Raw genomic sequence first — 14,707 nt, forward strand, 5'->3', positions numbered from 1 at the left:
CTTTAAGATTCACTTTCCCAAAGCCCATTGGACATCAAACCTGATCCTCCTGGATCTGAATATGTAATTACCAAACGTCTTGACTCCGTCAACACCAACGGTAGATTGCAGGAAATAGAATACATAGAAAAAGTTGAGGATTATTTTGATAAGTACCATCAACATAGAGGCTGTCAATTTGCAATGGATATTGTCCCAGAGTGGTCATCTTATAGGCCCTCTCTCTAAATACATCATAAACCACTTCTTGCTTGATGGGTTCCATGGTGGACACATTTTGGAATGAACAATCAGCTGTAACTCTGGTGCTGTTAGCCATGACCTCTCTGCAAAAAAGCAAAAGACATTTATAAAAATAATTTAGTGCAAAGTAGTTACAATTTTAGAAAGAGCACAGCTGAAATGTTGCTGTAGCTTTTTACAGGGGTAGAAGTAATTGTCAGAGAAATCCAATACTCAGTTTATTCATCTCCACCGCATCTGTTTCCACGATGCTTTCCCATTCTAGGCATCTGACACGTCCTTTTTTTTACTAGCCGTGGATTACCCTGTGCTGTCTCTGATGGATCCCTCACCCACGTCTCCTGAAGTTCTGCTCTTGCATCCCTCTCACCAAGACTGTCCAAGGAGAGAGTGCCCCTCATTCTTAGATTTCACACAACAGTCTCTAAACCCATCTCCTGCATTTGCTGCTCTAGATGTCGTCCCCTTTACATCGGCAAGTCCAAGCATCGTCTAGGCGACCATTGTTATCTGAACACGTGCAGGGTCGACTAAGGTCTGCTGGGTTTCCCGGTTGCAAAACATTTTAACTCCCCTTCCAATTCCCATAACGATGTGTCTGGGTCGAGACTCATCGATAGCCAGAGGGAGACCACATTTAAGCTGAAGGAAAATCACCTCATAATCTGATGTGTAGGTTTGGAGTCTAACAATATGAATAATTTTACGTGACAACCTACAAACTAACTGTATGAACAATGAGTTGTTCAATTTTACATGTCAACCTACAAATGCCCCCCTTCCCCATCATTTCCCCCGACTCTCCCCTGTGCTATACCTGAATATGCACCAATTTTCCGCTTTACCTTCCCCCCCTCCCCTCTCTCCATTCTCCCCTTCCAATATGCTTCCTCAACTTTCATAATTAATTTGACTTCAATGCCTAATTCCCTGTATTGAACCTTTTGTCTTTTCATGTCTGGAGATTTCAGCAACCATTTGCCAATCAACTGCACCCTCCCCATCACTTGTATCCTCGCATCACTTGCCACACGTTGTCATCCCCTTTCCACCTCTCTGGCAGCTTTCTCACCTCGACTGCAATCAGTCTGAAGAAGGGCCCAACCCAAAATTCTGCCAAGCCATGTTCTTCAGATATGCTGGCTGACCCGTTGAGATACTCGAGCACATCATAGAAACATAGAAACATAGAAAATAGGTGCAGGGGGAGGCCATTCGGCTCTTTGAGCCGGCACCGCCATTCATTGTGATCATGGCTGATCGTCCCCAATCAATAACCCGTTGTGGTCACTATCTCGCTTCTTTAGTGAAGTTTGCTCTTTTTCCTGAAATTGCCATTTCGGTAATAGTGACTTCAGTTGAAAGATTTTTTATCCTATTTGCTCGACTCAAGCCTAGTTACTGGTGAATCCTGAAGATAGAAGCGGGACAGGCCGCATCTCTGAATAGAAGGAATGGGAGATGTTTCCCATCCTTCTATCCTTCTTTCCAGAGATGCTGCCTGTCCCACTGAGTAACTCCCACATTTTGCATCTATCTTCGGTGTAAACCAGCACCTAAGTTCCTTCCAACACATGTCACCTCCTGGTGAATCCCGGCACCTACCCTTGCTATGATCACCAGACAGCTGCCAGGGTTGAAGACAGAGTTCATCTGTCTCTCTGCATCGAGTCTTTTTCTGTTAGAATTTATATTGACTTTGCACTGATATTTGTAGGAAATGGGTTTATGAGATAATCATCTTTTCCATTTGGAATCACCGTGCATTAACAATTTGGTGACAAAGGAAACTCAATTTTCATGATTTAATCGGAAAGTTATTGTGAGTTACCTGAATGATTTCACAGCACATTTTAAGAATGTTGCATTGATATTGCTGTTCTCAAACAGGTCTGTGAGCTGAGGGCAAGAAAAATGGTGTTAGAATGAAACATAAAAAGGGGATGAATAAGTAGTATATCAGCAGAAAACTAATTGGTAAACTCTCTCACCTCATTTGCAATCATGGTTGCTGTTTCTGAAGGGTTTGCTTCAATTTTTTCAATAGACAGATTGTCAACAATGAAAGTCACGTTGTATTCAATTGGATTTGTTACCTCGATTGGAACTGGAACTGTGGAAATAGAGTAAGCAATTTAGCATGTTGTGAGTTTCCCAGGACTGAAATTCTACAGAGTTTAAGCAACAAATTGAGAAGAACAAATGTAGCGTAAGACAATTATTTGATGCATTTGATACAAACTCACCATTGACATTGTGCTGTACATTGAAATCTGAAAACAAACAGAGAAATATAGGTAGAGCTTTAAATCTTCAAGTTTAGGCAACCTTTAAAAACCCACCAACCACAACAACAACTTGGCATGCACCTAGTAAACTCCCCCCACTTGCCCTCCATCTACATTCCTTTTTCTGGCTTCAAATTTGCAACACTTCAATCCTTTCCCCTCACACTTTATGTTTTGTCGTCTCTGGCCTTTGTCCAACCTTCTGCGTATCTAAACTCGACCTCACCTGTGTCCACCTATTAATGACGTGCTTTGTACTGCCTCCCTTCTCTTACAGCTTTCTTCTTCTCTCCCCACCACCCCACAATCCGTCTGAAGAAGGATCTTGAGCTGAAATGTCACCCATTCACGTTCTCCAGTGATGCTGCCTGACCCGCTGAGTTAGTCTAGCACTTTGTTTCTTCTAAAAAAGCATGTAACTTTTTAATGGGGTATTTTTTTTACCTCTCCTTGAACATTTATCAGGAAGAAAACCCTTTTGTGAGTGGGTCATACCAGTGAGGCAGTGTGTTTGTGCAAAGGCAGGCTCCGAAGAGCAAGACTGTGAATTAATTTACGGTTTGCTTTCTCAGATCCTATAGGATATCATACCTGGTTGTCCCTGATCTAAATATGTAAATACCAAAGAACTTGACTATAAATCAATAGTTACCGTAGATTGGACAAATACAATATTAAGAGAAACACCAAGGAATATTTTGATAAGTACCATCTACATAGAGGCTGTAGCTTTGCAGTTCGTATGGCCCCAGTGTGGAAATGCCATCGGTCTTCTCGCTAAATACATCATAAACATCTTCTCGATTGATGGGTTCCATGGTGGACACATTTAGGAATAAACATTTAGCTGTCACTCTGGTGCTGCTAAGCATTTCCTCTCTGCGAAAAAGCAAAAGTCATTTGTGATAAGTGCAAAAGAATTTAGTGCAAAGTTGTTTGCAATGCCAGCAAGAGCACAGCTGAAATGTTGCTGTGGCTCATTACTGGTGTCTAAGCAATGGTCAGAGAAATCCGACTCTCAATTTGTCCGTATCCAGCCATCTTCAACCACGATGTGGCTTCCCATTCTAGGGCATCCATGATGTTGTCTTTCTAGTGTAAATATGTATTAGCCTTGGCTGTTTTAGATGGATCCCTCAACCAAGTCTCCCCTAGATCTGCTCTCACACCACCCTCACCCAGACGGAACAAGGATAGAGTTCCCCCCATCCTTAGTTTACACCCCAACTGTTACTAACACCACCTAATGCATTTGCTGCACCTTATGTGGTGTCCTATACGTTAGCAAGACCAAACAGTATCAAGGTGACTTTTTTGCCAAACATGTGCAGTCATCCAAAGTCTGCTGGTAATCCTGGTTCATAAACAATTTAACTCCCTTTCCATTCCCAAACCAATCTGTCTGTCCTGGGCCTCATCCATTGCAGAGTGAGGCCACACTCAAACTGGAGGAACAGCACCTCATATTTCGAAGAGTAGCTTAGAGCCTTATGTGTCTGTCCCACTTAAGCGATATTTTCGGTGACTGCCGGCGACTGCCATAGTCGTAGCAGGTCACCGAAAAACCGGCAACTGTACCCCCCTACGACAAAACTTGCTGCCTGACTCACAAGGAGACTCCAGTACATTGTACCTTTTTCTGGTAGAATTTATATTAATTCTACATGATATTTGTGGGAAATTTGCTTATGAGATTAATGCGTGTGCAAATTGGAATTATTGAGCGTTAACAATTGGAAATTAAAGAATGCGGTTTTTATCATTTAATAGGAAAGTTATTTTGAGTTACCTGAAGGATTCCACAACACATGTCAGGAATGTAGCATTGACATTGCTATTTTTGAACAGGTCGGTGAGCTGAAAGCAGTAACAATAATTCAATTCAATTTCAATTCAAGTTTATTGGTCACATACTCAATTATACAGGTATAACCAGTAGTGAAATGCTTAAGTGCCTGTCCACTTGTGCATGGTTCCCCACTTACACATAACCCACATACAACAATACCCACATATAACACATACCCCATAAATATACCACATAACGAGTAGTGCTGTTACAAGCAAAGTGACAAGTGCCGTGGAACACCTGTGATGACAGCATGTTCCATCCAGTTCAGTCCCATGTGTGTGTGTTTGATGGTGGCGAGGCGGGGCGGGGCGGGGCGGGGGGTTTGGGCGGGGTTGTAGGTGCTGGTAAGGTGCTGGTGAGGAGGGAGGGGAGGGTTGGGCGTTGGGGGGCTGGGGGGGAGGGGAGGGGGTGGGGGCGACACTCAGTCCTCGTTTAGCAGTCTCATGGCCTGGGGAAAGAAACTCCTCCTCATTCTCTCCGTGTTGGCCCTGAGCAGCCGGTACCGTTTCCCTGAGGGCAGCAGGGAAAACAGTCTGTTGTTGGGGTGAGTGTGGTCCTGGATAATCCTCCTGGCTCTTGACCTGCAGCGCTTGGTGTAAATGTCTTGCAGGTTGGGAAGGGTGGTTTTGATGGTCCGCTCAGCTGAGCGAACCACCCTCCTCAGAGCCAGTTGGTCCCTCTTGGTGGTGTTCCCACTCCAGGTGATGATGCTCCCACTCAGGATGCTCTCCACAGTATGGGTGTAGAAATTCTTGAGCACCCTGAGGGGGAGCTTGAAGTCCCTCAGCCGTCTGAGATGGTAAAGACGCTGGTTGGCCTTCTTTACCAGGCTGCTGAGGTGGTGTGACCATGTCAGGTCCTGGGAGATGTGGATGCTGAGGTACCTGAAGCTCTCCACCCTCTCCACCTGGGCCCCGTTTATGCTGAGGGGGAGGAAGCTCCTCTGCTGCTTCCTGGAGAAGTCCACTATGAGCTCCTTGGTATTGGAGGTGTTCAGCTCAGGTTATTCACCCTACACCAGTTTGCCAGGTGGATGATTTCAGAGTGGTAGGCTGCCTCATCATTGTTTGAGATTAGGCCTACCACTGCTGTGTCATCGGCAAACTTGACTATGATGTTAGAGTCTGAGATGGCCTTGCAGTCGTGGGTGTAGAGAGAATACAGCAGAGGGCTCAGCACACAGCCCTGGGGGGCCCCAGTGTTGAGGGTGAGGGAGGATGACATGTGATGGCCCACACATTCTAATTGAGTCAGAATGAGAAATAAAAAGGTCTGTGAGCTGAGGGCAAGAAAATGGTGTTACAATGAGACATAAAATGGGGATGAATAAGTACTATATCAGCAGAAAACTAATTGGTAAACTCTCTCACCTCATTTGCAATCATGGTTGCTGTTTCTGAAGGGTTTGCTTGAATTTCTTCAATAGACAGATTGTCAACAATGAAAGTCACGTTGCATTTAATGGTATATGTTACCTCGGTTGGAACTGGAACTGTGAAATAGAGTAAGCAATTTAGCATGTTATGAGTACCACGATTTTCAAATAGTTTAAAAACTGTTTCCCAGGACTGGAATTCAACAGAGTTTAAGCAACAGATGGAGAAGAACAAATGTAGCGTAAGACAATTGTTTCATGCATTTGATACAAACTCACCATTGACATTGTGCTGTACATTGAAATCTGAAAACAAACAGAGAAATATAGGTTGAACTTTAAATGTTCATGTTTAGCCAACCTTTAAAAACCCACCAACTACAACAACAACTTGGCATGCACCTAGTAAACTCCCCCCACTTGCCCTCCATCTACATTCCTTTTTCTGGCTTCAAATTTGCAACACTTCAATCCTTTTCCCTCACACTTAATGTTTTTTCGTCTCTGGCCTTTGTCCAACCTTCTGCGTATCTAAACTCGACCTCACCTGTGTCCACCTATTAATGACGTGCTTTGTACTGCCTCCCTTCTCTTACAGCTTTCTTCTTCTCTCCCCACCACCCCACAATCAGTCTGAAGAAGGATCTTGAGCTGAAATGTCAACCATTCACGTTCTCCAGTGATGCTGCCTGACCCGCTGAGTTACTCTAGCACTTTGTTTCTTCTAAAAAAGCATGTAACTTTTTAATGGGGTTTTTTTTTTACCTCACCTTGAACATTTATCAGGAAGAAAACCCTTTTGTGAGTGGGTCTTACCAGTGAGGCAGTGTGTTTGTGCAAAGGCAGGCTCCGAAGAGCAAGAATGTGAATTAATTTACGGTTGGCTTTCTCAGATCCTATAGGATATCATACCTGGTTGTCCCTGATCTAAATATGTAAATACCAAAGAACTTGACTATAAATCAATAGTTACCGTAGATTGGACAAATACAATATTAAGAGAAACACCAAGGAATATTTTGATAAGTACCTTCTACATAGAGGCTGTAGCTTTGCAGTTCGTATGGCCCCAGTGTGGAAATGCCAACGGTCTTCTCGCTAAATACATCATAAACATCTTCTCGGCTGATGGGTTCCATGGTGGATACATTTTGGAATAAACATTTAGCTGTCACTCTGGTGCTGTTAACCATTTCCTCTCTGCGAAAAAGCAAAAGTCATTTGTGATAAGTGCAAAATAATTTAGTGCAAAGTTGTTTGCAATGCCAGCAAGAGCACAGCTGAAATGTTGCCGTGGCTCATTACTGGTGTCTAAGCAATGGTCAGAGAAATCCGACTCTCAATTTGTCCGTCTCCAGCCCATCTTCAACCACGATGTGGCTTCCCATTCTAGGGCATCCATGATGTTGTCTTTCTAGTGTAAATATAAATTAACCTTGGCTGTTTTAGATGGATCCCTCACCCAAGTCTCCCCTAGATCTGCTCTCACACCACCCTCACCCAGACGGAACAAGGATAGAGTTCCCCCCATCCTTAGTTTACACCCCACCTGTCACTAACTCCACCTAATGCATTTGCTGCACCTTATGTGGTGTCCTATACGTTAGCAAGACCAAACAGTATCAAGGTGACTTTTTCGCCAAACATGTGCAGTCATCTAAGGTCTGCTGGAAATCCTTGTTCATAAACAATTTAACTCCCTTTCCATTCGCAAACCAATCTGTCTGTCCTGGGCCTCATCCATTGCAGAGTGAGGCCACACTCAAACTGGAGGAACAGCACCTCATATTTCGAAGAGTAGCTTAGAGCCTTATGTGTCTGTCCCACTTAAGCGATATTTTCGGTGACTGCCGGCGACTGCCATAGTCGTAGCAGGTCACCGAAAAACCGGCAACTGTACCCCCCTACGACAAAACTTTGCCTCGCCAGCGTCTACAGAATTGCTGCCTGACTCACTAGGAGACTCTAGTACATTGTACCTTTTTCTGGTAGAATTTATATTAATTCTACATATTTGTGTGAAATTTGTTTTTGAGATTAATGCGTTTGCAAATTAGAATTATTGAGCGTTAACTATTGGAAATTAAAGAATGCGGTTTTTATCATTTAATAGGAAAGTTATTTTGAGTTACCTGAAGGATTCCACAACACATGTCAAGAATGTAGCATTGACATTGCTATTTTTGAACAGGTCGATGAGCTGAAAGCAGTAACAATAATTGAGTCAGAATGAGAAATAAAAAGGGTACGATGAAGTAAAACATCATCAGTAAACTAACTTGTAAAAAACTCTCTCACCTCAGATGCAATCATGGTTGCTGTTTGTGATGGGGTGTCTTGAATTTCATCAATAGACAGGTTGTCAACAATGAATGTCACGTTGTAACTAGTGGGATTTGATTCCTCGACTGGAACTGTGGAAATAGAGGAATTAATTTAGCATGTTGCAAGTACCACGATATTTCAATAGTTTAACAACTGTTTCCCTGTAATGGAATTAGTCGCAGCTGAGCAACAGATCAAAAAGAACAAATGTGATCTGAGGCAATTGTTTGATGCATTTGAGTGAAATGCTGCACAAGATGTCGACTGGAAAATTTGTGGGTTGTATCTTGCTTTGGCCGAGAAATCAGATTCAAAAATGCTTTTGTTAAAACAAAACCTTGCGAACAGCACAGAAAGATTTCAATTCATTCATTTCTCAACCAAGATTGTATTTGTGAATAAAGGGCAAGGCATCATTTCACGAGTTTCAACAAATATTCTTGCAGAATATGGGTGCTGGATGTGTCATGTAAGCAGTGAACAAGCAAAGTAACCCGGAACAATTCAATGGAAGCCCAAACTCACCAATGACAATGGGCTGCACTGTGTAACCTGGAAGCAAAGAAAGAAACATAGGCAGTTTACAACCAACAGGATCAACTTTGAGTTTTACAATTTTAAGTATCCTCGAACAAATTGCACCCTTCCCCACGTCCCTCTCCTGTGCCCCAACTGGATCTTGCATCAATTTTTCCTCTCTTTAAGTCTCTTTAAGACTTTAAGATTCACTTTCCCAAAGCCCATTGGACATCAAACCTGATCCTCCTGGATCTGAATATGTAATTACCAAACGTCTTGACTCCGTCAACACCAACGGTAGATTGCAGGAAATAGAATACATAGAAAAAGTTGAGGATTATTTTGATAAGTACCATCAACATAGAGGCTGTCAATTTGCAATGGATATTGTCCCAGAGTGGTCATCTTATAGGCCCTCTCTCTAAATACATCATAAACCACTTCTTGCTTGATGGGTTCCATGGTGGACACATTTTGGAATGAACAATCAGCTGTAACTCTGGTGCTGTTAGCCATGACCTCTCTGCAATAAAGCAAAAGACATTTATAAAAATAATTTAGTGCAAAGTAGTTACAATGTTAGAAAGAGCACAGCTGAAATGTTGCTGTAGCTTTTTACAGGGGTAGAAGTAATTGTCAGAGAAATCCAATACTCAGTTTATTCATCTCCACCGCATCTGTTTCCACGATGCTTTCCCATTCTAGGCATCTGACACGTCCTTTTTTTTACTAGCAGTGGATTACCCTGTGCTGTCTCAGATGGATCCCTCACCCACGTCTCCTGAAGTTCTGCTCTTGCATCCCTCTCACCCAGACTGTCCAAGGAGAGAGTGCCCCTCATTCTTAGATTTCACACAACAGTCTCTAAACCCATCTCCTGCATTTGCTGCTCTAGATGTCGTCCCCTTTACATCGGCAAGTCCAAGCATCGTCTAGGTGACCATTGTTATCTGAACACGTGCAGGGTCGACTAAGGTCTGCTGGGTTTCCCGGTTGCAAAACATTTTAACTCCCCTTCCAATTCCCATAACGACTGTGTCTGGGTCGAGACTCATCGATAGCCAGAGGGAGACCACATTTAAGCTGAAGGAAAATCACCTCATAATCTGATGTGTAGGTTTGGAGTCTAACAATATGAATAATTTTACGTGACAACCTACAAACTAACTGTATGAACAATGAGTTGTTCAATTTTACATGTCAACCTACAAATGCCCCCCTTCCCCATCATTTCCCCGACTCTCCCCTGTGCTATACCTGAATATGCACCAATTTTCCGCTTTACCTTCCCCCCCTCCCCTCTCTCCATTCTCCCCTTCCAATATGCTTCCTCAACTTTCATAATTAATTTGACTTCAATGCCTAATTCCCTGTATTGAACCTTTTGTCTTTTCATGTCTGGAGATTTCAGCAACCATTTGCCAATCAACTGCACCCTCCCCATCATTTGTATCCTCGCATCACTTGCCACACGTTGTCATCCCCTTTCCACCTCTCTGGCAGCTTTCTCACCTCGACTGCAATCAGTCTGAAGAAGGGCCCAACCCAAAACTCTGCCAAGCCATGTTCTTCAGATATGCTGGCTGACCCGTTGAGATACTCGAGCACATCATAGAAACATAGAAACATAGAAAATAGGTGCAGGGGGAGGCCATTCGGCTCTTTGAGCCGGCACCGCCATTCATTGTGATCATGGCTGATCGTCCCCAATCAATAACCCGTTGTGGTCACTATCTCGCTTCTTTAGTGAAGTTTGCTCTTTTTCCTGAAATTGCCATTTCGGTAATAGTGACTTCAGTTGAAAGATTTTTTATCCTATTTGCTCGACTCAAGCCTAGTTACTGGTGAATCCTGAAGATAGAATGCGGGACAGGCCGCATCTCTGAATAGAAGGAATGGGAGATGTTTCCCATCCTTCTATCCTTCTTTCCAGAGATGCTGCCTGTCCCACTGAGTAACTCCCACATTTTGCATCTATCTTCGGTGTAAACCAGCACCTAAGTTCCTTCCAACACATGTCACCTCCTGGTGAATCCCGGCACCTACCCTTGCTATGATCACCAGACAGCTGCCAGGGTTGAAGACAGAGTTCATCTGTCTCTCTGCATCGAGTCTTTTTCTGTTAGAATTTATATTGACTTTGCACTGATATTTGTAGGAAATGGGTTTATGAGATAATCATCTTTTCCATTTGGAATCACCGTGCATTAACAATTTGGTGACAAAGGAAACTCAATTTTCATGATTTAATCGGAAAGTTATTGTGAGTTACCTGAATGATTTCACAGCACATTTTAAGAATGTTGCATTGATATTGCTGTTCTCAAACAGGTCTGTGAGCTGAGGGCAAGAAAAATGGTGTTAGAATGAAACATAAAAAGGGGATGAATAAGTAGTATATCAGCAGAAAACTAATTGGTAAACTCTCTCACCTCATTTGCAATCATGGTTGCTGTTTCTGAAGGGTTTGCTTCAATTTTTTCAATAGACAGATTGTCAACAATGAAAGTCACGTTGTATTCAATTGGATTTGTTACCTCGATTGGAACTGGAACTGTGGAAATAGAGTAAGCAATTTAGCATGTTGTGAGTTTCCCAGGACTGAAATTCTACAGAGTTTAAGCAACAAATTGAGAAGAACAAATGTAGCGTAAGACAATTATTTGATGCATTTGATACAAACTCACCATTGACATTGTGCTGTACATTGAAATCTGAAAACAAACAGAGAAATATAGGTAGAGCTTTAAATCTTCAAGTTTAGGCAACCTTTAAAAACCCACCAACCACAACAACAACTTGGCATGCACCTAGTAAACTCCCCCCACTTGCCCTCCATCTACATTCCTTTTTCTGGCTTCAAATTTGCAACACTTCAATCCTTTCCCTCACACTTTATGTTTTGTCGTCTCTGGCCTTTGTCCAACCTTCTGCGTATCTAAACTCGACCTCACCTGTGTTCCACCTATTAATGACGTGCTTTGTACTGCCTCCCTTCTCTTACAGCTTTCTTCTTCTCTCCCCACCACCCACAATCAGTCTGAAGAAGGATCTTGAGCTGAAATGTCACCCATTCACGTTCTCCAGTGATGCTGCCTGACCCGCTGAGTTAGTCTAGCACTTTGTTTCTTCTAAAAAAGCATGTAACTTTTAATGGGGTATTTTTTTACCTCTCCTTGAACATTTATCAGGAAGAAAACCCTTTTGTGAGTGGGTCATTACCAGTGAGGCAGTGTGTTTGTGCAAAGGCAGGCTCCGAAGAGCAAGATTGTGAATGAATTTTGGGTTTGCTTTCTCAGATCCTATAGGATATCATGCCTGGTTGTCCCTGATCTAAATATGTAAATACCAAAGATCTTGACTGTAAATCAATAGTTACCGTAGATTGGGCAAATACAATATGAAGAAAAACACCAAGTAATATTTTGATAAGTACCGTCTACATAGAGGCTGTAGCTTTGCAGTTCGTATGGCCCCAGTGAGGAAATGCTATCTGTCTTCACTCTAATTACTTCATAAACCACTTCTCGCTTGATGGGTTCCATGGTGGACACATTTTGGAATGAACAATCAGCTGTAACTCTGGTGCTCTGGTGCGTTACCTCTCTGCAAAAAAGCAAAAGACATTTATAAAAAGAATTGAGTGCAAAGTAGTTGCAATGTGAGAAAGAGCACAGCTGAAACGTTGCTGTGGCTGATTGGCTTCTCTTGCATCCCCCTCACACACGCTGACCAAGGATAGAGTTCCCCTCATTCTTGGATTTCACACACCAGTCTCTAAACCCATCTCCTGTATTTGGTGCTCTAGATGTGGTCTCTTTTACATCGGCAAGTACAAGAATCTTCTATGTGACAGTTTTTTTTCGAACAGGTGCAGGGTCGACCAAGGTCTGCTGGATTTCCCGGTGGTAAAACATTTTAACTCCCCTTCCCATTCCCATAACGACGTGTCTTTGTCGAGCCTCATCGATAGCCAGAGGGGTACCACATTTAAGCTGGAGGAAAAGCACCTCATAATTAGATGTAGACACAAAATGCTGGAGTGACTCAGCGGGCGTGGCAGTATTTCTGGAGAGAAGGAATGGGTGACATTTTGGGTTGAGACGCTTCGAAGGGTTTCGGCCCGAAACGTCACCCATTCCATCTCTCTAGAGATGTTGCCACACCTGCTGCGTTACTCCAGCATTTTGTGTCTACCTTCAATTTTACCAGCATCTGTAGTTCTTTGTTACTTATAATCTGATGTGTAGGTTTGGAGCCTAACAATATGAATAATTCGACGTGACAACCTACAAAGTAACTATATGAACAATGAATTGTTCAATTTAACATTTCAACCAACAAATCCCCCCCCCCCCTCTCTCCCCCAATTTCCCCCCGCGCTTCCCTGTGCTACAGCTGAATGTGCATTCATTTTCCCTTTCCCCTCCATCCCTCCCCATTCCTCATTCTCCCATTCCACTTTGCTTCCTCTGGCTTCATTATAATTTTGACTTCTCAGCCTAACTCCTTAAATTGAACCTTTTGTCTTTTCATCTCTGGATTTTCAGCAAGCATTTGCCAATCAACTGCTCCCACCCCCCCCCCCCCCCCCCATCACTTGTATCCTATCACTTGCCACACTTTGTCATCTCCTATCCACCTCTCTTGCAGCTTTCTCACCCCTACTGCAATCCGTCTGAAGAAGGGCCCGACCCAAAACTCTGCCAAGCCATGTTCTCCAGATTTGCCGACTGACCCGCTGACATACTCAGCACATCGTGTCTTTTTGTATTAGAATTTATATTGACTTTGCACTGATATTTGTAGGAAATGTGTTCATGAGATTATCATCTTCACCATTTGGAATCACTGTACATTAACAATTTGGAGACAAAGGAATGCAATTTTCATGATTTAATCAGAAAGTTATTGTAAGTTACCTGAATGATTTCACGTCACATTTTAAGAATGTTGCATTAATCTTGCTGTTCTCAAACAGGTCTGTGAGCTGGGGGCAAGAAAAATGGTGTTAGAATGAGACATAAAAAAGGAGATTAATAATTACTATATCAGCAGAAAACTAATTGGTAAACTCTCTCACCTTATTTGCAATCATGGTTGCTGTTTCTAAAGGTTTTGCTTGAATTTCTTCAATAGGCAGTTTGTCAACAATGAAAGTCACGTTGTATTTAATGTGTTTTGTTACCTCGATTGGAACTGGAACTGTGGAAATAGAGTAAGCAATTTAGCATGTTGTGAGTACCAAGATTTTCAAATAGTTTAAAAACTGTTTCCCAGGACTGGATTTCTACAGAGTTTAAGCAACAGATGGAGAAGAACAAATGTAGCGTAAGACAATTATTTCGTGCATTTGATACAAACTCACCATTGACATTGTGCTGTACATTGAAATCTGAAAACAAACAGAGAAATATAGGTTGAACTTTAAATCTTCAAGTTTAGGCAACCTTTAAAAACCCACCAACCACAACAACAACTGGGCATGCACCTAGTAAACTCCTCCCCCTTGCCCTCCATCTACATTCCTTTTTCTGACTTCAAATTTGCAACACTTCAATCCTTTTCCCTCACCCCTTATGTTTTTTCATCTCTGGCCTTTGTCCAACCTTCTGCGTATCCAAACTCTACTTCACCTGTGTCCACCTATTAACTGAAGTGCTTTGTACTGCCTACCTTCTCTTACAGCTTTCTTCTCCCCCCACCACCTCACAATCAGTCTGAAGAAGGATCTCAAGCTGAAATGCCACCCAAAGCCCATCTGACATCATACCTGATCCTCCCGGATCTGAATATGTAATTACCAGAGGACTTGACTCCATCAACACCTACAGTATATAGCGTGAAGTTGAATACATAGAAAAAGATTGAGGATTATTTTTTGATAAGTACCTTCTACATAGAGGCTGTCACTTTGCAATGGGAATGGCCCCAGTGCGGTAATGTTATGGGTCTTCACTCTAATTACTTCATAAACCACTTCTCGCTTGATGGGTTCCATGGTGGACACATTTTGGAATGAACAATCAGCTGTAACTCTGGTGCTCTGGTGCGTTACCTCTCTGCAAAAAAGCAAAATACATTTATAAAAGGATAAAAGGATGT

General features: G+C 42.6%; 1 protein-coding gene across 1 annotated transcript in view; it reads right to left on the bottom strand.

The window, feature by feature from the left end:
- The window catches only part of LOC116989450 (mucin-16-like), a 127,273-nt gene that overhangs the window by 52,853 nt on the left and 59,713 nt on the right, over positions 1 to 14,707 (bottom strand). The window contains exons 31-42 of the mRNA XM_033046828.1: positions 14,495 to 14,664; positions 13,971 to 13,997; positions 13,686 to 13,807; positions 13,525 to 13,592; positions 12,039 to 12,208; positions 11,290 to 11,316; positions 11,035 to 11,156; positions 10,875 to 10,942; positions 8,956 to 9,125; positions 8,609 to 8,635; positions 8,057 to 8,172; positions 7,891 to 7,958 (exon numbers count right to left, since the gene is read on the bottom strand). Of these exons, the coding sequence (XP_032902719.1) occupies positions 7,891 to 7,958; positions 8,057 to 8,172; positions 8,609 to 8,635; positions 8,956 to 9,125; positions 10,875 to 10,942; positions 11,035 to 11,156; positions 11,290 to 11,316; positions 12,039 to 12,208; positions 13,525 to 13,592; positions 13,686 to 13,807; positions 13,971 to 13,997; positions 14,495 to 14,664 (1,155 nt within the window). The remainder of the gene's footprint in view (positions 1 to 7,890; positions 7,959 to 8,056; positions 8,173 to 8,608; positions 8,636 to 8,955; positions 9,126 to 10,874; positions 10,943 to 11,034; positions 11,157 to 11,289; positions 11,317 to 12,038; positions 12,209 to 13,524; positions 13,593 to 13,685; positions 13,808 to 13,970; positions 13,998 to 14,494; positions 14,665 to 14,707) is intronic.

Source organism: Amblyraja radiata, chromosome 29, assembly GCF_010909765.2.
Source record: "Amblyraja radiata isolate CabotCenter1 chromosome 29, sAmbRad1.1.pri, whole genome shotgun sequence".
Taxonomy (NCBI): Eukaryota; Metazoa; Chordata; class Chondrichthyes; order Rajiformes; family Rajidae; genus Amblyraja; species Amblyraja radiata.